Below are 20,546 nucleotides of genomic sequence, written 5' to 3' on the forward strand. Positions count from 1 at the left end.
TCGCTGCCGTTCTTCTCATATTGGAAGCTGGCAGGGTACTCACCGCTCACTGCTAAGACTCATCACCCTTTCTCTCCCCCAGAGCCACGCTTGTGTACTCACACACATTTGTAATACTAATGCACAACTCAGAGTTATGCGTTGATTTTATTTTTTGTTGGGATCCCCCCACCCCCCAGTTGTATTCGGCCAATTACCCCACTCTTCTGAGCCATCCCGGTTGCTGCCCCACCCCCTCTGCCGATCCGGGGAGGGCTGCAAACTACCACATGCCTCCTCTGACACATGTGGAGTCGCCAGCCGCTTTTTCTCACCTGACAGTGAGGAGTTTCGCCAGGGGGACGTAGCGTGTGGGAGGATCACGCTATTCCCCCAGTTCGCTAGTCCAGCGACCAGGACACATACCCACATCCGGCTTCCCACCCACAGATACGGCCAGTTGTGTCTGTAGGGACGCCCGACCAAGCCGGGGGTAATACGGGGATTCGAACCGGTGATCCCCGTGTTGGTAGGCAACAGAATAGACCGCTACGCTACCCAGATGCTCTTAAAAGAAGTCCTTTCTAACCCCCAGACTCGGTCAGGGGCTGTGGGGTCTGACACCTGCCCTCCCTTCTGCCAGCTGTTGCTGTGCCCGCAGATCATGCGGTTTCAGCCCATTCCTCTGTTGTGAGCTAAACGTGTAATAAATGTAAGAGCCAAGTGTAGTCAGCATGTCTGATGATTGATTCAGTTCAATATCTGTGTTTTTCAACTTAACGACCAGACGGCAGCCATTGTCATAGGAGCCAAGGTGCTATTCACTAGACTTCTGTTGGCAGTATTAGACGGTATGCATGCTCGACTGCAGACCGAAACTGTGGAACTCGAGTAACAATCCTGATGATGAGGTTTTGTTTAACTTGTTGACATTTGTGGACAACAATCCAAATCCCTGGGACCCATTAAAAACGAGGAGTCATTAAAAACGAAGAGTCACCACTGCCATCTTCTATTAACAAATAAAACCATACTTGAATGTGGGTTTTGGGGTTTAGTACGGTCTTCTCAAAGACGATGCTTTTTTTTTTGCCATGTATGGGATTATTGTAAAAGGACATCAGCTGTGTGGGTTTGACACTGACTCTTTTTTGGTTTTGGCTGCTTCTTGAATGGTACCAAATGGCCAGGGAATGTGTTCAAAATGTGATGTGATGGTATGGGATTTCCTGTCCCCGTCCCTGTCCCCGTCCCTGTCCCTGTCCCATCCCGTCCTGTTCTGTTTCAGGCTCACGAGGAGTCCAGAAAGGTGTGTACCGACACCGGACAGCCAGACTGAATGAGCCGCTCCATATTAGCTCCATATTAGCTTCTGACACTGCACTTTTCTCTTTGCTGAATAATAATCTCTGGACGTAGCCTCTCATTTAGTTTAGCTTTAAAATCTTTTTTGTTTCTTTGTGTAAATTCACCATCCACGTTTGCTCTGGACCCCCCCTCCCCTACCCAAGCCTGTCCCCCATGGTTTCACACGGGGGACAGGCTTGAGGAGCAGGACGTGGATGGCTGTTCCCCGTAATTGGCAGCTGTTTGTCTTTTTCTAAGTCGTGTCAGTCACAGGTACAGTAACCCCGCCGGCCCCGCCCCTGCTGTGCTGGGTGGCAGCTGGCTGTTTGTATCTATGTGAGTCTGCCTGCCTGGAAACCATGTGGGTTATAACTAAACTGAGCTAGGATTTCCACACATGGAGAATTCCACATCATGGCAGTTTTGATACAGTATTGTGCAAATGTGGATTTTAATACTGCACACACAGATAGAGAGATAAAGTGAGTATTCATATTTTGCATTTATGCTGTTCCCTTTCACAATCTGGTTTGGGTATGTGAAAACATAAAGAAATATGAATAGCTTCCATTGTCAGGCCTCGCGGGGTTCTTCACATATATCCCTATATATATATATATATATATATATATATATATATATACACTACCGTTCAAAAGTTTGGGATCACCCAAACAATTTTGTGTTTTCCATGAAAAGTCACACTTATTCACCACCATATGCTGTGAAATGAATAGAAAATAGAGTCAAGACATTGACAAGGTTAGAAATAATGATTTGTATTTGAAATAAGATTTTTTTTACATCAAACTTTGCTTTCGTCAAAGAATCCTCCATTTGCAGCAATTACAGCATTGCAGACCTTTGGCATTCTAGCTGTTAATTTGTTGAGGTAATCTGGAGAAATTGCACCCCACGCTTCCAGAAGCAGCTCCCACAAGTTGGATTGGTTGGATGGGCACTTCTTTGAGCAGATTGAGTTTCTGGAGCATCACATTTGTGGGGTCAATTAAACGCTCAAAATGGCCAGAAAAAGAGAACTTTCATCTGAAACTCGACAGTCTATTCTTGTTCTTAGAAATGAAGGCTATTCCATGCGAGAAATTGCTAAGAAATTGAAGATTTCCTACACCGGTGTGTACTACTCCCTTCAGAGGACAGCACAAACAGGCTCTAACAGGTACTATTTAATGAAGATGCCAGTTGGGGACCTGTGAGGCGTCTGTTTCTCAAACTAGAGACTCTAATGTACTTATCTTCTTGCTCAGTTGTGCAACGCGGCCTCCCACTTCTTTTTCTACTCTGGTTAGAGCCTGTTTGTGCTGTCCTCTGAAGGGAGTAGTACACACCGGTGTAGGAAATCTTCAATTTCTTAGCAATTTCTCGCATGGAATAGCCTTCATTTCTAAGAACAAGAATAGACTGTCGAGTTTCAGATGAAAGTTCTCTTTTTCTGGCCATTTTGAGCGTTTAATTGACCCCACAAATGTGATGCTCCAGAAACTCAATCTGCTCAAAGAAGTGCCCATCCAACCAATCCAACTTGTGGGAGCTGCTTCTGGAAGCATGGGGTGCAATTTCTCCAGATTACCTCAACAAATTAACAGCTAGAATGCCAAAGGTCTGCAATGCTGTAATTGCTGCAAATGGAGGATTCTTTGACGAAAGCAAAGTTTGATGTAAAAAAAATCTTATTTCAAATACAAATCATTATTTCTAACCTTGTCAATGTCTTGACTCTATTTTCTATTCATTTCACAACATATGACGGTGAATAAGTGTGACTTTTCATGGAAAACACAAAATTGTTTGGGTGATCCCAAACTTTTGAACGGTAGTGTATATATATATACATATATACATATATATACATTATCAGAACCACTTATCCTGCTCTCAGGGTCGCGGGGATGATGGAGCCTATCCCAGCAGTCATTGGGCGGCAGGCGGGGAGACACCCTAGACAGGCTGCCAGGCCATCACACAGGGCCGACACACACACGCACACAGTCACACACATTCACACATAGGGACAATTTAGCACGGCCGATTCACCTGACCTACATGTCTTTGGACTGTGGGAGGAAACCAGAGCCCCCGTAGGAAACCGACGCAGACACGGGGAGAACATGCAAACTCCAGACAGAGGACGACCTGGGACGACCTCTAAGGTTGGACAACCCTGGGGTTCGAACCCAGGACCTCCTTGCTGTGAGGCGACCGTGCTAACCACTGTGCCACCATGCCTGGTTTGGTGATTGATAGCTTCTGTGTAAAACTGAGTTGTTCTTTAACAATAACAGCGAAATGTTTCTCCAGATAAATATCAGGATGATGGAGCATGATTTGGTGCAGATGGTCGGAGAGTTTTTCTTTTCTTTTCTTTTTTTTTTTTAGTCTTTTTCGGTAGTGAGGCCCTCACTATGGGCCTGAAACGGGTTCGCAGATGGTACCGATTATTCAGAAGGTCCCACTTCGCTTACTGGTGTAGCGGCACATCTCCGCACGTGTGGGCTAACGTGCGATCCGCCGCGTGGCCTGTGTGGTGGTCCGCCGTCCAGTGGGGTGGAGCTGGAAACGTTCCATCCATTGACTCCTCGGATAGGAAATAACGGAGATTTATATACGACAGGAGGTAAATGGAGCAACAAACCCAAGGCTCACAAGACAAAGGGAAGAATTTATTTCCTTGGGCAGAGTAATCCTGTTATTAAACATGATTGTTAGGAGACAGAAGTTGTCTTTTATTTATTTTTTTGTTCTTTTTGTTTGGTTGTTTGTTTGTCCCTCACTGTGAGGGGGGGAGGAAAAAACCCAAAGCAGCTTCGTTGAATAATTGAATTGTGTCCAACTGTGGACCTACAGACTCGGCTGGTAGCCAGAGGTATTTGTTCTGTTCCTGCAGTACCATTATCTCCTTAATTAGGCAGTGGTTTAGCCCTCTAAATGGCTCTCCAACATACCAGGCGACTCACCCAAAAAAAAAAGCTGGAGAGTTAAAAAAAAAAAAATCTCAGAAGGAAATGGTTCCTTGGCGAGCCAAAGTTTTGTAATGACCGGATCTAAATGCGGAGTCCAGGCCGAGAACCAACCGCAGGACGATGTTTAACGTGGCACTCTTAGTGGCGGATTTACCTGACCTTTACGTGAAAGATGATGGAAGTAATACAAACCTATTCATTTGTGCCTGGTGTACCGACGTTGACCCACCGCACTGACTCTTAAATTATGTTTTCCTTCATCCAAAACACCCTCGTTATTGCTTTACCATAGACGCGGCGGGCTTAAAGGACACAGAAATCCGCCACAAGCGTGCCCTCATTTGCTCGTTTTAGGTCTGGTTGGCGGGGCTGTCCGTCATATCAGGCACCCTCAGGCATCAGGCTCAGCTGCCGTCGCGAGCCGGGATCCTCGGCGGCATAATGGCCGATGTGGGAGGTGAGTGGCGGAGTGTGGTTACTGCATCGCCAGCTGTTGCAGCGCGGGGCTGCAGCCCAGCAGACATGTGGATGTGTATTGTAGGGTGTGCTGTTCAGGTGTGGGTGCAGGAAATTGGACGGTTGAGCACTGCCATCAGCTGCCCTCAGGCTGCTACTGCTCCCCTGACAGTCAGTCAGTGACGACGCGAAGGGACCAGCCTGACTCGCCCCCACTCGTTCTCTCAGCTGCTGTCCTCACAGCCACATATCAGACACCAGCCGACTCACTCTCAGCCTTTCTTTGCTTTGTGCAAAAGTCTGGATTTTTCTATTTTCTTTTTTCTATGTATATTGATGTCCTTTGGGCCTGATCAGAAATTGACCTTTTTCCCCCTTTATCTCCCCAATTGAATTTTTGGCCGATTACCCCACTCTTCCGAGCCGTCCCGGTCACTGCTCCACCCCCACTGCCAATCCGGGGAGGGCTGCAGACTACCACACGATACATGTGGAGTCGCCAGCCGCTTCTTTTCACCTGACAGTGAGGAGTTTCACCAGTGGGATGTAGCATGTGGGAGGATCACGCTATTCCCCCCAGTCCCCCTCCCCTCCAAACAGGCGCCCAGACTGACCAGAGGAGGCGCTAGTGCAGCGACCAGGACACATACCGATCATGCGGCTTCCCACCCGCAGACACAGCCAATTGTGTCTGTAGGGACGCCCGACCAAGCTGGAGGTAACACGGGGATTCGAACCAGTGATCCCCCCGTGTTGGTGGGCAGTGGAACAGACCGCTACGCCACCGGGATGCCCGCAGAAATTGACTTTTGTGTGGTGAATGGTGATAGCTTCATCTGCCCACATGAGTCGTCTTGTGGCCTGGTTTGGAGTTTGAGGTCAGGTTGTGCAGGCCTACATGCCCCTGCAGGGGTCGAGACAAGTTACTGTATAGTGTAGGGTTTTAATGGCTCCGCTGGACACACTGTGTCCCTTTCTTCTCTTTTAGACGCATTTGGGCACTAATGTCATCGGGCAGCCCAACAATCTGAAAGAGCCATTTTCACTGCGGTCGACGCTGCCTCTTTTCGTAGCTTCCTGGATAGTATGGGTCTGTCTTTTCTCCTGCTCCTAGCGCGTCTGTGGTTTCTTTTGATAGCTCTGTGAAACCTGAATAGTCCCAGTGCTGAGGGAGCTCTGAATGAGAGCGAACTCACGGCCAAGACACACCAGCATCAGCAAGAAAGGAAACGCAGCAGCCCCACAGAAAGGCTGCGAGGACCGAATGGCCCTTGGCTCTGATTGCAGGCGGCTCGTCGCCGTTTGATAAACCCGGTGAAAGGGGAGTTAAGACAGATGGATTTTCCTCCCTAAAGCGTCAAAGCGTCACGACAGCCAAGAATTCTCTTCCACTCTCGCGGGTCTTGATTGTGAAAAGGGTCCAATGACATAATAAGACACTGTCTAAGCAGGGTGTTTGGTACTCCCCTGCCAATTGGATGAGCTCACTCTGTGCCAGGTTGTTAAGTATCACAAGACCACTGTGCTCAAGAGGGTTTATTTGGGGGGGGGGGTCGGGGGGGTTGTAATGACAATAGTCTGTTAAACCATCTGCTAAATGACACATTTGGCGTGTCGTTAAAGATTTCAGGGCAGTGGCGTCGCTGGCTACACATGTGAGCAGATAGCAGGAGGACGTTTGTGGGGGGGGGGCTGAGGCAACCTCTGCCACAGCTCAGGGTCAGGGGTCGCCCTGTCATCTGCCCATAAACGCAGTAGGAGCCACTCAGCAAATAAGGGCCATTAACTCGGGAGTTAGACACGGTATGACTTTTCCAGTTTATGGACGGCATGGCTCAGGAGGTAGAGCGGGTCATCTAGTAACCAGAAGGTCGCTGGTTCAATCCCCGGCTCCTGTAGAGAGCGTGTCGAAGTGTTCTTGAGCAAGACAGTGAACCATTAACTCCGCCTGATGAGCAGGTTGGCACCTTGCATGGCAGCCTCCACCATCAGTGTGTGAATGTGTGTGTGAACATGAGGCGTACACTGTAAAGCGCTTTGAGTGGTTGGTTGACTAGAAGAGCTCTGTAAAAATGTAGTCCACTTACCAGTCCAACCCTGTCACCCGCAGATCCACACCCCTCCCCTTCCATTACATACACGCACACTGTCACTATCATACATACCGCCTAGATGACTATGAACAATAGCTCGCTTGTCCACGTCTTGAAATAATGACTGTGAACTGGAGGGGAGTTGAAGGTGAGAATGAAATATGAAGTGAGAGAGGAGCAGGCTGTTGGATGCTGCTCCCGTGCCCTTTTGTCTCCTGGCTCCTATCGCTCCATTCTCCATACATCCTCCGTGTTATTTCAGCCGCTCGTGTGGCCTTTTGAACAACGTCCTTGCTTGGACAATGCACCGAACAACAGGGGAACAATAGGGTGACTCAGGGACTCGGATCTAAAGCCGGCCCAGGAGGCGCGACATGGCCAGGGGATTTTCTTGTGTTGGAAGCGTGTAACTGTGCTGCGGCTTGGTAAAGTAGACCAGAACGGGTTGGCTGAAGGGTAGGTTGGGTTGGTTTGGTTACACCACATGGTACAAAAAAAAATTAATGGTGGGGTTGGGGGAGGGGGGAAGAGGAAGCGTGCGTACCATCGCTGGGGTGAAAACAAGATTAGGGGTTAGACAAAACACAGGGCCACTTCCAAGGCGCAGCAAGCACTCCGTTATTACTGCTGGCTTGCAGGGATAGGATTTATTACGGGGAGCCGGGGCCCAGGAGAGTCTGCTGCTCTGAATGATCGAGCAGCTTCCACCAGCAGCCGGCCCCCACCACCTCCCTACAGCTAGAGTTACAGCCACCCCTGCCTGTGGCTGGGTGGTGCAGATGTTAAAGCTATCCCCTAGTTATTGTACAGCTAATACTAAGACAGTCTAAGCCAACCGAGGGACAAAGATGCCATTATTAAAGCTGAAATCCGTGATTTCCCCCCCATCTGTCGCTCCCGTTTGCAGCGAGAACTACAAACAAGGTTTGGCAGCCATTGTTGCTTGTGTGCTGTCAGCTCAGCGGCAAACAGTTCCCACCCTTCTGAAAATGGCATCCTCGGACCTAAGCCAACACAGACGAGTCAACGTATTTCCCCTTTTTATCCCCAATTGTATCCAGCCAATTACCCCACTCTTTCGTCGCTGCTCCACCCCCTCTGCTGATCCGGGGGGGAGGGCTGCAGACTACCACATGCCTCCTCCGATACATGTGGAGTCACCAGCCGCTTCTTTTCACCCGACAGTGAAGAGTTTTGCCAGGGGGACGTAGTGCGTGGGAGGATCACACTATTCCCCCTAGTTCTCCCTCCCCCCGAACAGGCCCGACCGACCAGAGCAGGCGCTAGTGGAGCAACCAGGACACATACCCACATCCGGCTTCCCACCCGCAGACAGCGCCAATTGTTGCTGTAGGAACGCCCGACCAAGCCGGAGGTAACACTGGGATTCGAACCGGCGATCCCCGTGTTGGTAGGCAACAGAATAGACTGCTACGCTACCCGGACACCCGTTGTACTGTAATATTGATTGTAGAATTGGTAGATTACCCAACAGAAGTGTCACCACATTGTCATCACATTTCAATCCAGTTTCCTTGTTTGAGCAGGAACGTTTTTACCGCTGCCCTAGTGTTCTTCCTAACTGGTCAAAACTGTCAATGGCGGCATATGGAGAGTGTCTCCAACTATGGTAAAGACGCCATTTAGTGTTACGTAACCAGACGCCATGGTCCAGAAGTATAAAATACCTTTTCATTAATGGAGAAACATCTCAGATTCGAGCTTTAAATATCGCATCTCAAGTGAAGAGGGTGAACGTCCGATCAGACGATCCAGGACACCCGAACCCCTCTCATAACCAGTCAGATAAGTTGTCAGAATGTCTGATATCCAGACGATCAACACTTGTGACTATGAATGGACATCAGACCATATTTATCGTGCCTCCCCTCAGATGATATGATAAAGTTTAATCTCTGACCAGACTTCTCTCTCTTGGGATGTGTTTGAAGAATGTGTCTCCGTGTCCCACCCGAGGCGAACATGAAGCTGCAGACCAGCTCGGGATGTGGACTTGTGTTAGTCATTAGTGGGTGTGCAATCTTCTTCCTGGTCAAACACAAGAGAAAACAAACACTCGACTTGCTAATGGGAGTGTAACTACACGTTGCACACCCTTCATTCAGAGGCCAGTTAACGGTGTTTACTGAGTAGGCTTGAGCAAATACACAAACAGATAGAGAGCCCCCGACCAACAGGATAGTTTGGTCAGCTTTCCATATCCCGGAACGACGCCGGTGGGGGAGTAGTAAAGACAAAAATGGGGGCTGTAAGTTGCGGGGTGGGTTTTTAGTAAAGGGAAACGTGTCATCAGTGCATTTCACACTGACACGTTGCATGACTGAGCTTTGGGTAGTGACCGGAAGGGTGAGATCGTGGATACAAGCGAATGAAATGAGTTTCCTCTGTAGGTTTTCTGGGCTCGGATTTAGAGATAGGGTGAGAAGCTCGGACATCCGGAGGGAGCTCGGAGTAGAGCCGCTGCTCCTCCGTGTCGAAAGGAGCCAGTTGAGGTGGTTTGGGTATCTCATTAGGATGCCTCCTGGGCGCCTTCCTTTGGAGGTTTACCGGGCATGGCCAACTGGGAGGAGACCCCGGGGCAGACCCAGAACTGGCTGGAGGGACTTCATGTCCAATCTGGCCTGGGAACGCCTTGGGATGGATCCCCCAGGAGGAGCTGGATTGCCCTACTTAGGTTGCTACCACCGCGACCCGACCTCGGAGAAGCGGCTGAAGATGAATGAATGAATGTTGCATGACACCTTAATTGTAAGTCATTGATGACTTCTTCGTGTTTTTATTAAAATTCTGCCGTTATGTTCGTTATCATCATGTTCAGTCAAAGTTATAGAATATTTGACCCATGCAACTGAACTGTCACTACCATCCAATTTTTTTTTTGGACCTTTTCGCCCTTTTTCTCCCCAATTGTGTGCGGGCAACTACCCCACTCTTCCGAGACGTCCCAGTCGCTGCTCCACCCCCTCTGCTGATCCGGGGAGGGCTGCAGCCTACCACATGCCTCCTCCGATACATATGGAGTCACCAGCCTCTTCTTTTCACCTGACAGTGAGGAGTTTCACCAGGGGGACGTAGCGTGTGGGAAGATCACGCTATTCCCCCCAGTCCCCCCCCCAAACAGGCTCCCCGACCGACCAGAGGAGGCGCTAGTGCAGCAACCAGGACACATACCCACATCTGGCTTCCCACCCGCACACACAGCCAATTGTGTCTGTAGGGACTCCAGACCAAGCTGGAGGTAACACGGGGATTTGATCCGGCGAACCCCGTGTTGGTAGTCAACGGATTAGACCGCTACGCCCTCCTCCAGTTTTAAACGGCTAGCTTTAATGTATATTTAGGCTATCTGATATAACCCAACATGCAACGTCATTGCTTCTTAGTTGCTCCACATTCCTGGCTCAGAAGAAGTGAAGACTGCTTGGGCCGTGGATAACATGTCTTGTGCAGAATTTTACCATGTAGCTTAATATGTGTATTAGGGTTTACTGTGGCGGTGAAGCCATGTAATTAGGTCGTTTCCAATGTCAAGCAATAACAACATCTCCTGCCATTCTGTCAGTTGTCACGTTGTCTAACAGGGTGTTTTTCTGTTTGAATAATTAAGTACCGCTCGCCTGTGGCGCTCATCTTGCCTCCTGTGTTTCCTGTTGTTTCTTTTAATTCCCTTCATAATTCATTATATCCATATTCAGCTGACAGTTCAAGTAAAGTTCGTTTATATAAACCAGTTACGGTGGCGCGGAGCAAGCATAACGTTCCCATAATGAAAACAAGTTGATGCAATTAACGAGAATAGACGACGCCCCCTGTCCTCAGACTCTCAAACTGAGAAATAAAATACTCGATGGAAGCAGCTAATGACCACGCGCGGCTGTCCAAGGCTCTTGTATTGCATCTGGTGTTGACTGGCCATAATTAGCTCTGTTAACTACCATTACCCCCCGCCCATAGCCCTATAGCCCCTCAGTTTGCATGCAAGAGATGAAAAACATGGACGGAGGTCATGGCCACACATCCGCTAAGGTGGGCCCGGGGTCAGAGACACGGGGGTAGGGTATGTAAGGTCTGCCGCCCGCCTCCCTCACAATTCACTCTGCCGCCATCACAATGAGTTGTGTAGCTGGCGTGCAGCTTGTTTCCTTGGAATCCTAAACCGGGCTGCTGCAGGAAAGCACCTAAGCTGAAAGCCAAGACGAATGACTGACAGTTATTGACTTTGTAACATGTTTGACTTTCATTTCTCTGTTTTGATATTCTCCACCGAATCCCACATGCTCTGCAAACATGAGATCTGCATGACGGGAAGGCGGCTGGATCGGGGGCCATATGATTTACTGGGGAAGTCTGTGGTGGTGGAGTGTACTGTATGGTTCACGGCAGGAGCCCCCCCACCAAGTCCTGACCCTAAAATAGGCCCTTGAAGAAGTATAATAGCTTCACTTGGGCGTCCGAGTGGCGTAGCGGTCTATTTCGTTGCCTACCAACACAGGGATCGCTGGTTCGAATCCCCGGGTTACCACCGTCCCTACAGACACAATTGGCTGTGTCTGCGGGTGGGAAGCCGGATGTGGGTATGTGTCCTGGTCGCTGCACTAGCGCCTCCTCTGGTCGGTCAGGGCACTCGTTTGGGGGGTGGAGGGGGAACTGGGGGGAATAGCGTGATCCTCCCATGCGCTACATCCCCCCGGCGAAACTCCTCACTGTCAGGTGAAAAGAAACGGCTGGCGACGCCACATGTATCGGAGGAGGCATGTGGTAGTCTGCAGCCCTCCCCGGCTCAGCAGAAGGGGTGGAGCAGCGACCGGGACGGCTCGGAGGGGTGGGGTAATTGGCCGGATACAACTGGGGAGCAAAAGGGGGAAAAAATTCCCCCCCCCCCCAAAAAGAAGGTCTTCACTCTTATACTTTTAAAATTCAAATTGGTTCTTACCAATATAGCTGAGCAAGAATGCACACACACACACACACACACACACACACACACACACGCACGCACGCACGCACGCACAACACACACACACACACACACACACAACACACACAAACAAAGAGGTTCGACAAAGCCAACTGCACTGCTCTCTTAAATCCACGGTGGAGGTCACAGAACAGAAACCAGGCTTGGCCAACCACAAGTACATCGAGGTCGGTTTCCCACAGATGTATGAAAGCTTTCCAGACAGTGAGAGAGAGACCTCTGCCCAGCCCTGCAGCCCGGCCTGCCCTCAGACCCGGCTCCGTCTGACACATGGGGAGGAATGCTGATGCTGCTCGCACTGGGTCAACATTCACACTGAACCCCTGTTGGTTGTTTGCTGAGAGCCAATTCTTACTATTGACCCCACCCCCCCATCCCTCACAGACCTCGTTCTGAGGTCTGGCAGCGTAGGCCTTGTTGTACTGCGTACCGGGTAAAGCATTACTGTGTCTGTCAAGAGTGAAAATGAGTGTCAGGGACATGAGTTCAAAGCCAAAAAGTCCAAGGCTCTCACTTAATAAACACTGGTTTCGGAAGACAAGATCTGCGGCATCGCAGCCAATACAAGCTTCGCTCCATGAGAACGTCTTGCACGCCATTCGTGTCTCCGTCTCCAAACAGCCCTCCTCGAGAACCTTTGATTTGCACTTTTTCATTTTCAAACAAAAGGCTACAGATATTTTGGAAAGGAGGAGAAGAACCAGACAGGGACCGACAATGGCGATGAATCCTAAATTGTAGGTTTTGGAAGAAGCTCGTTGAGGGTTTGGCAGTAGAACAGCTGAACAAATGTTTGAGACCCCGTCTCGTTGTCCTGAATGTAAATCTGCGAGACGCAAGGCCGAATAAAACGGTTCTGCATTTCAGTATCGAGGGAATGTGGCCTGGCTGTGAATGCTCCGGGTTCGCTGAGCTCCGGCCGGCAGCTTTTAAGTCTGTCAGATGATGGGTCATCGCCGCTAATGGTCTGGATTCGTCTCGCAGACTTCACAGTGACCTTGGCAGGATGCAGTTTATCATTAATCATCGCCGAGCTGGAGGAGCGGGCGTGCTCCTTCCTCTGATCTCCGCTGTGCCTTTAGCCCGGTGCTGTTCTCCTGTTGGTTAGCGGGCTGACCGGTGTCCCCCTGATTAAAAGTCGGTGGGCATCGGAGTGAATCACCGTTTCGTGCCAGCCCCCCCCCCCTCTAATAGATCATCCTAATGAAGTTATCGTGCTGAGACGAGCAGCATGTGATTAATGCACACAAGTCATTAGGCCTCTGCAGAGGAGCGCGGCTCGTGGTGGAAGGGGAGCGGCGGAGGTGCCCTTTGCTTGTTTAGAGATAAATCTGAGGACTAAGTGGACAGGAAGCTGGCAGCCTAACAAGCCATTTGTTCATAGTCAAGTTGGGTTTTACACTGGGCTCTCAGAGGTTTTGTTATTAGCGTTGTTATGAGTATTAAAGGTTTGACCGGGGTCAGCCAGCTACCGGCCAGCTCCAGGTTTGTTGTCACTAATGGCTGGTGTCGACGGTGGTCAGGTCGTGACTGTGTTTCAGGCTGATCAGATATTAAAAGTTCAAATGCAGGACAACAAGCAAGCTTTTGCTGGACAATGGGGTGCGGATTTATTATCCCCCCCCCCCCCGTTTTTCTCCCCAATTGTACTTGGCTAATTACCCTATTTTCCGAGCTGTCCAGGTCACTGCCTCCACCCCCTCTGCCGATCCAGGGAGGGCTGCAGACTACCACATGCCTCCTCCGATACATGTGGAGTCGCCAGCCGCTTCTTTTCACCTGACAGTGAGGAGTTTCACCAGGGGGACGTAGCGCGTGGGAGGATCTCGTTATTCCCCCCAGTTCCCCTTCCCCCCCCGAACAGGCGCCCCAACCAACCTGAGGAGGCGCTAGTGCAGCGACCAGGACACACACCCACATCCGGCTTCCCACCCGCAGACACAGCCAGTGGTGTCTGTAGGGACGCCCGACAAAGCTGGAGGTAACACGGGGGTTCAAACCAAAGAGCCCGTGTTGGTAGGCAACGGAATAGACCGTGCGGGGTGGATTTGTAACATCCTGTCTTTATGAGTTACCTATGCAAAAAGATTTAGCTTTAGGGTATCTGGGTAGCGTAGCGGTCTATTCCGTTGCCTACCAACACCGGGTATAGCTGGTTCGAATCCCGGTTTTACCTCCAGCTTGGTCGGGCGTTCCTACACACACAATTAGCCGTGTCTGCAGATGGGAAGCCGGATGTGGGTATGTGTCCTGGTCGCTGCACTAGCGCCTTCTCTGGTCAGTTGGGGCGCCTGTTCGGGGGGGCTGGAGGGAATAGCGTGATCCTCCCACGCAGTACATCCCCCTGGTGAAACTCCTCACTGTCAGGTGAAAAGGAGCGGCTGGCGACTCCTCATGTATTGGAGGAGACGTGGTGGTCTGCAGCCCCCCCCAGATCAGCAGAGGGGTGGAGCAGCGACTGGGACGGCTCGGAGGAATGGGGCCAGATACAATTAGGGAGAAAAAATGGCTTCAAAATGCAGGATGTCGTGTCAATATGGGGGGGGCGCGGGATAAAGGCTCGCAGTGCAGTGCAGTACAACATAAATCAGGACCTCTGGTCGCCCTACTGTGTATCACCCTATTTCACACACATGGTTGCTGTGAGTTTTCCGGCTACTAGTGTTACCGCTGAACACCTAGCCATCAGCTCGCTCAGACGGCCCATTAGACGGCGGCAGTTAGTGGGCTCATATCAGGCTGCATGCCAGCTTCAATACGCCTCTACCCCTTACATAAGACATGTCACCTGGAGAGGGAATTTGCTCTGTGTAGAAGGAATGGAGTCATTCTTTTGTGGTGCAGACCCAGACTCAGTTGAAGCTCAAATTCCTTCTGACGGGGATGGTGCATCGAGATGATGGATGGTAGATCATTTTCCTGTCCCGAATGAAAAGAGTTTCCAACCACAATACGTATTCCCAATTGACTGAGCAATCTACTCCAGATGTGGCTTCCTAAATTTCACATTCTGCGATGTGACGGACAAGGCTATTTAGGTTTGAGCAGACCTGAATGCTTACTTTGCTTAAATGTAAACACTTTGTGAGGCCCTGACACACTGGCCTATCCTACGCAGGAAGCAGGAAGGATTCTTGGAAGTCTGGCCCGTTTCTCCTCAGCTTGCACTCCATTTGTTATCTATCTTATTTGGCAAATGTCAGCATTGCTTTATCAGAGAGGCTTTAGCCAGTGGATATACACCGACCAGCCAAAACATTAAAACCACCCGAGGCCACTGCTATCAGGGAATACCGTGGCAATGAAGGGGTGTACTTGGTCTGCAACGATGTTTAGGTAGGTGGTACGTGTCAAAGTAACATCCACATGAATCCCAGGACCCAAGGTTTCCCAGCAGAACATTGACCAGAACATCACACTGCTTCCGCTGGCTTGCCGTCTTCCCATGGTGCATCCTGGTGCCATCTCTTCCTCAGGTACACATGCACCTGGGCATCCAAATGATGTGAATAAAATGTGATTAATCAGACGAGGCCACCACCGTCCATTGCTCCATGGTCCAGTTCTGATGTTTACATGCCCATCGTAGGTGCTTTCGGTGGTGGACAGGGGTCATCATGGGCACTCTGACCAGTCTGTGACTTTGCGGCCCCATACACAGCAGGCTGTGATGCACTGTGTTCTGACCCCTGTCTATCATAGCCAGCATTAACTTTTTCACCAATGTGAGCTGCAGTAGCTCTTCTGTGGGATCAGACCAGATGCGCTAGGCTTCGCTCCCCATGTACAATAGTGATGTACATCACTGATGACCCTATCGCCGGTTCATCAGTGTTCCTCCTTTGGACCACTTTTGGTAGGTAGACTCACCTGCCGTTTTGGAGATGCTCTGACCCAGTCGTCTAGCCATCAGAATTTGGCCCTTGTCCAAGTCACTCAGATCCTTACACTTGCCCATTTTTCCTGCTTCCAACACATCAACTTCAAGAACTACTGTTCACTTGCTGCCTGATATACCCCACCCCTTGTCAGGTGCCATTGTAATGAGACAATCAATGCCCCCACCCCCTTTTCTCCCCAATTGTACTTGACCAACTACCCCACTCTTCCGAGCTGTCCCGGTCACTGCTCCTCCCCCTCTGCCGATCCAGGGGGGGCTGCAGTCTGCCACATGCCTCCTCCGATACATGTGGAGTCGCCACCCGCTTCTTTTCACCTGACAGTGAGGAGTTTCGCCGGGGGGCCGGAGCATGTGGGAGGATCACACTATCCCCCCCCCCCCCCAGTCCCCCCCCCCAAACAGGCGCCCCGACCGACCAGAGGAGGCGCTAGTGCAGCGACTAGGACACATACCCACATCCGGCTCCCCACCCACAGACACAAGGTCAATTGTGTCTGTAGGGACGCCTGACCAAGCCGGAGGTAACACGGAGATTGTCAGTGTCATTCACTTACCTGTCAGTGGTTTTAATGTTTTGGCTGATCGGCGTATGGGCCAGTGTTGTTTCGTGGGGTGAACTCTGTGTCCTTTCCAGGTGCATGACTAATGCGACTGTATTTTACTGCCTTTATCAAGTATTGTCTCTGACACTATTTTCGGACACCCCTGAAAATAGACGCAGCCTCAGACCCCTGAGAATGATTATATAGAAGCACGGCCGAGGCATCGCTCATTCATCACGGTGCGGTCCGTGTTTGTTTTCAGAGGGCAAGGTGAGGAATTGGCCTGAAACCACAGGGACTTATTTTAAACATGTCAGCGCCGAAAAAACATTCCTTTTATGGTTTTATACACATCTCCCACTCCTTTATTTGGAGTACGAGAAATGCATAGCAATTTCAAGTATTAAAGGGCAAAATAGCCTCGTCCAAACTAAACATTCAGATTCCCCATTCCAGATCTGGAGACTTGGTGTGCTCGGAGTGTTTAGTCACTGCACGGAGTGTTCACGCTGCTTGACATCTGTTAGACTGCTTCCAATACACAAACCCCAGTATTTCTGCCTTGTTCTCAGGTGTAAATCGAGGATTTGAGGGTGGGGGGGCGCTGTCGTTTATGGTTTCTACCTGTCTTCACTGTGGGCATGTAAGCCCCCTGAAGCTATAACCTCTGATGGGTGTCGCAAGTCCGACTTCCTGCATTGTTTCCCCATGACCGAGTACAGCTGTGCACGGCTGCAGTCGAGCTGCAAACATTTGGAGGTGCAAAGGTGGTCGCGTGCACATGTAAATACATGCATGTGCCTAGTTCGTTTCGGCAAGCACGGGCGAGCGCGAGCGCGAGGTCTGAGGCTAAGCGAGCGTGGAAAGGGAAGGGGCAGAAGGAATTCTCCCCGAGGACAGCTGATAAAGTGTTTGGCAGGAAAGGCCTTGCAAATCACCGCATTCCTTGTGAACCCTGTAAGGCTATTTTTACCCTTGTTTTGTAGGGCCTGTAGGGCCGGTGGAGCAGGCAGCCCTTTGTGTGTCCCGCGGCGTTGCGCCAGCAGAGACCGCCTCGCATTGTCACCCTCTTTGAATTCGACCTCTGTTGCCGTGTCTCTCATGCTACCACCGAGCTCTTGTTTACCCAACACATCTGCACCCTTTCTGTCACGAGCTGGCACACTTGACTGCAGCAGTTCCGTGTTCCAGTAATGTGCCGGTACGTTGGGGCCGTGTGTATGTTTCATGATAAAAGTAAGAATCTTGTTTTACTATGAAGTAAAGCTGGAACATTTCCCAGAAAGCCTGCACTGAACAGTGAAGGCCATGCTGTGTGTGTGTGTGTGTGTGTGTGTGTGTGTGTGTGTGTGTGTGTGTGCAGGAAAAAGAGAGCATGTGTATATTTTTTGACAGGGGCATTCCAATGGTTAAATAGTCCCTGTGACCTTCCTTGGGGGGTGAAAAATGCCCTCGGACAGGCTGTCTCCCCTGTTTGTCTGACTGAATACTGTTGTTGAATAATGTGTTTGGTTATCACTGTTAGGCGGTGAGTCTGGCTGAAGGTTACAGCCATTGTGCCACGCCACAACGCTGCCAGCATCACAATGGCGTTATTGTGCGAATGACCTGATCCGAGCCTGATCTAATTAATCTAATTATTTTTGGTTTTCTTTCTTTCTTTCTTTCTTTCTTTTTTTCTTTTTTTATCCCACCCATCTGCCCCCTTCTCCCTTTCCCAGAGCCTGGATGAGCTGGATGACGATGATGGAGCGGAGAAGGAGAGGAAGAAGGAGCAGCAGCTGGTTCAGGCCAACACTTTCCAGAATGAGGCCATGACCGCTGATCCCGGCACCGGCCACGTCATGCAGGTAAGGAGGCGATTACACGACCCCGGCGGAGCGACACCTGCGCATACCGAACTTCTTCCCGGTCCTACTTAGTACGCGGCCTCCCCCACCCTCCTCTAGGCAGACTATTGTAGGGATTGATACATCGGTGCTGCCAAACAGGGGCACTGTTGGCCGGAGGTGCCTCCAGCTGTCTCCCCTGCGCCTGGCAGCAGGGACTTCATTAGTCAGGCCTGAACTGCAGGGGTGCCAAACTCAGCGGCGGCGTAGCGTTTCATTATAATCAGGTCATCTTTTAACACAGGTGGCGCTAAAGCACCACCCAGAATACACGGGGTTAGCTTGGCTCTTTGTGGCGCAGCTCGGAGCTGAGGTCTGTTTGCTATCTGCGGCCTGCGTGAGGATCTGCCGTCTGTATTTCATCTTTCGTGTCTGTTGATGTCTAACAACTGAGTGTTTAAATCCTTGGAAGTCGTGTTGTATTATTTAAATAAAACCAAACCAGCACAGTGACAGTATCCGCTGATGGGAGTAAATTCAGCAGTTGTCTTGTAGAAGAAGCAGGGAAGCAGCTCAGGAATTGGTAGTAGCAGTGTGGTGGGTGTAGATGTAGATGCAGTGATGGAGTGTGGACAGGAGTAAGTAGGTGAGACTTGCAGGGATAAGAGGATGAAACGCTTTGTTTCTCTAAGCAATAACTGTTTTTTTACAACCAGAGTCTCCCCCCCTCTCCCTTTTTCTCCCCAATTGTATCCAGCCAGTCCGGGTAGCGTAACAGTCTATTCCATTGCATACCAACACGGGGATCCCGGTTCGAATCCCCGTGTTGCCTCCGGCTTGGTCGGGCGTCCCTACAGACACAATTGGTTAGCATGGTCGCCTCACAGTAAGAAGGTCCTGGGTTCGAACCCCAGGGTTTTCCAACCTTGAGGGTCGTCTCCGGTCGTCCTCTGTGTGCAGTTTGCATGTTCTCCCCGTGTCTGCATGGGTTTCCTCCGGGGGCTCCGGTTTCCTCCCACAGTCCAAAGACATGTAGGTCAGGTGAATCGGCCATGCTAAATTGTCCCTAGGTGTTTGTGTGTGTGTGTGTGGGCGTGTGGGCCCTGTGGTGGCCTGGCTGGCAGCCTGTCTAGGGTGTCTCCCTGCCTGCTGCCCAATGACTGCTGGGATAGGCTCCAGCATCCCCGCAACCCTGAGTAAGGAAAAGCGGTTTGGATAATGAATGAATATATCTGGCCAATTACCCCACTCTTCTGAGCCCTCCCGGTCACTGCTCCACCCCCTCTGCTGATCCGAGGAGGGCTGCAGACTAGCACATGCCTCCTCCGTTACATGTGGAGTCGCCAGCTGCTTCTTTTCACCTGACAGTGAGGAGTTTCACCAGGGGGGCGTAGCACATGGGAGGATCACACTATTTCCCCCCAGCTCCCCCTCCCCACCGAACAGGCACCCCGACCGACCAGAGGAGGTGCTAGTGCAGCGACCAGGACACATACCCACATCCGGCTTCCCACCGGCAGACACAGTCAATTGTGTCTGTAGGGACACCCGACCAAGCTAGAGGTAACACAGAGATTCGAACCGGTGATCCCCGTGTTGGTAGACAACAGAATAGACCGCTACGCTACCCGGACGCCTCTAAAATCTTATTTTTGCAGTTTTATTTTTCATAATGCATATCGGTTATGATCTCATTTTACTCAGCAGCTTCATTATCGAGATTTGGGACACGGGACCCTCGCTGGACTCAGCTACACAAGAGCATCTTATGGGACAACTTGGACACAAGCATCAGACGTCTTTTAAAAATCCAATTATCTAAACTGTGTATTTGGAAGGGAAAACAAAAGGTGCAAGTTAAACGTTATTACCTGAAATGTCCAGTATTATCAGTGGTGGTTTGCATTGCTCAGCTACTTCCTGGTTCAGCTTGCAGGAATGAGCAGCCTGTACTCCCTGTAGGTAGTAGCAACCACTGATATGCTACCCGCCCCGTGCAATCTGGAAGTAGTAGAAATCATGTACAGAGTCTTGACCGTGGCCATAGGGGTCTTCTTGTTGTCGTTATTGTGGAAAGGACGGGTTTGGGGCTCGAGTTCAGCGGACCCGTCAGATGCTGTCATCAAGCCGTGTCTAGAAGCGCATTAATCTAATGTACTGTAGCAGATTCGGAGGGTGGTCGGGAACCGCCGCAGCCGGGGTGCGAACCCAGGACTCCCGCACCACGGGTGACTACGTTAACCAGTCAACTAAAGGGTCCGACCCGTTAGCCACGGGCTAGCGAGTCTAGTCCTTCATGGTCGTCACAGTATTTATTAATATTCAAGCGCGCAGGTTGTGCGCCGGCAGACTTGCTGCACTGCAGACAGACAAACGCCCAAACACACAGATTGGCGGACAACACAGCCGACAGTACCCA

The 20,546-nt window shown here is 50.5% G+C and overlaps 1 protein-coding gene across 3 annotated transcripts in view; it reads left to right on the plus strand.

The window, feature by feature from the left end:
• The window catches only part of pawr (PRKC, apoptosis, WT1, regulator), a 76,754-nt gene that overhangs the window by 25,365 nt on the left and 30,843 nt on the right, over nt 1–20,546 (plus strand). For all 3 annotated transcript variants that reach the window (XM_056276341.1, XM_056276340.1, XM_056276342.1), the window contains exon 3: nt 18,020–18,148. In XM_056276341.1, the coding sequence (XP_056132316.1) occupies nt 18,020–18,148 (129 nt within the window). The remainder of the gene's footprint in view (nt 1–18,019; nt 18,149–20,546) is intronic.

The sequence above is a fragment of the Lampris incognitus genome, chromosome 3 (assembly GCF_029633865.1).
Source record: "Lampris incognitus isolate fLamInc1 chromosome 3, fLamInc1.hap2, whole genome shotgun sequence".
Lineage (NCBI taxonomy): Eukaryota > Metazoa > Chordata > Actinopteri > Lampriformes > Lampridae > Lampris > Lampris incognitus.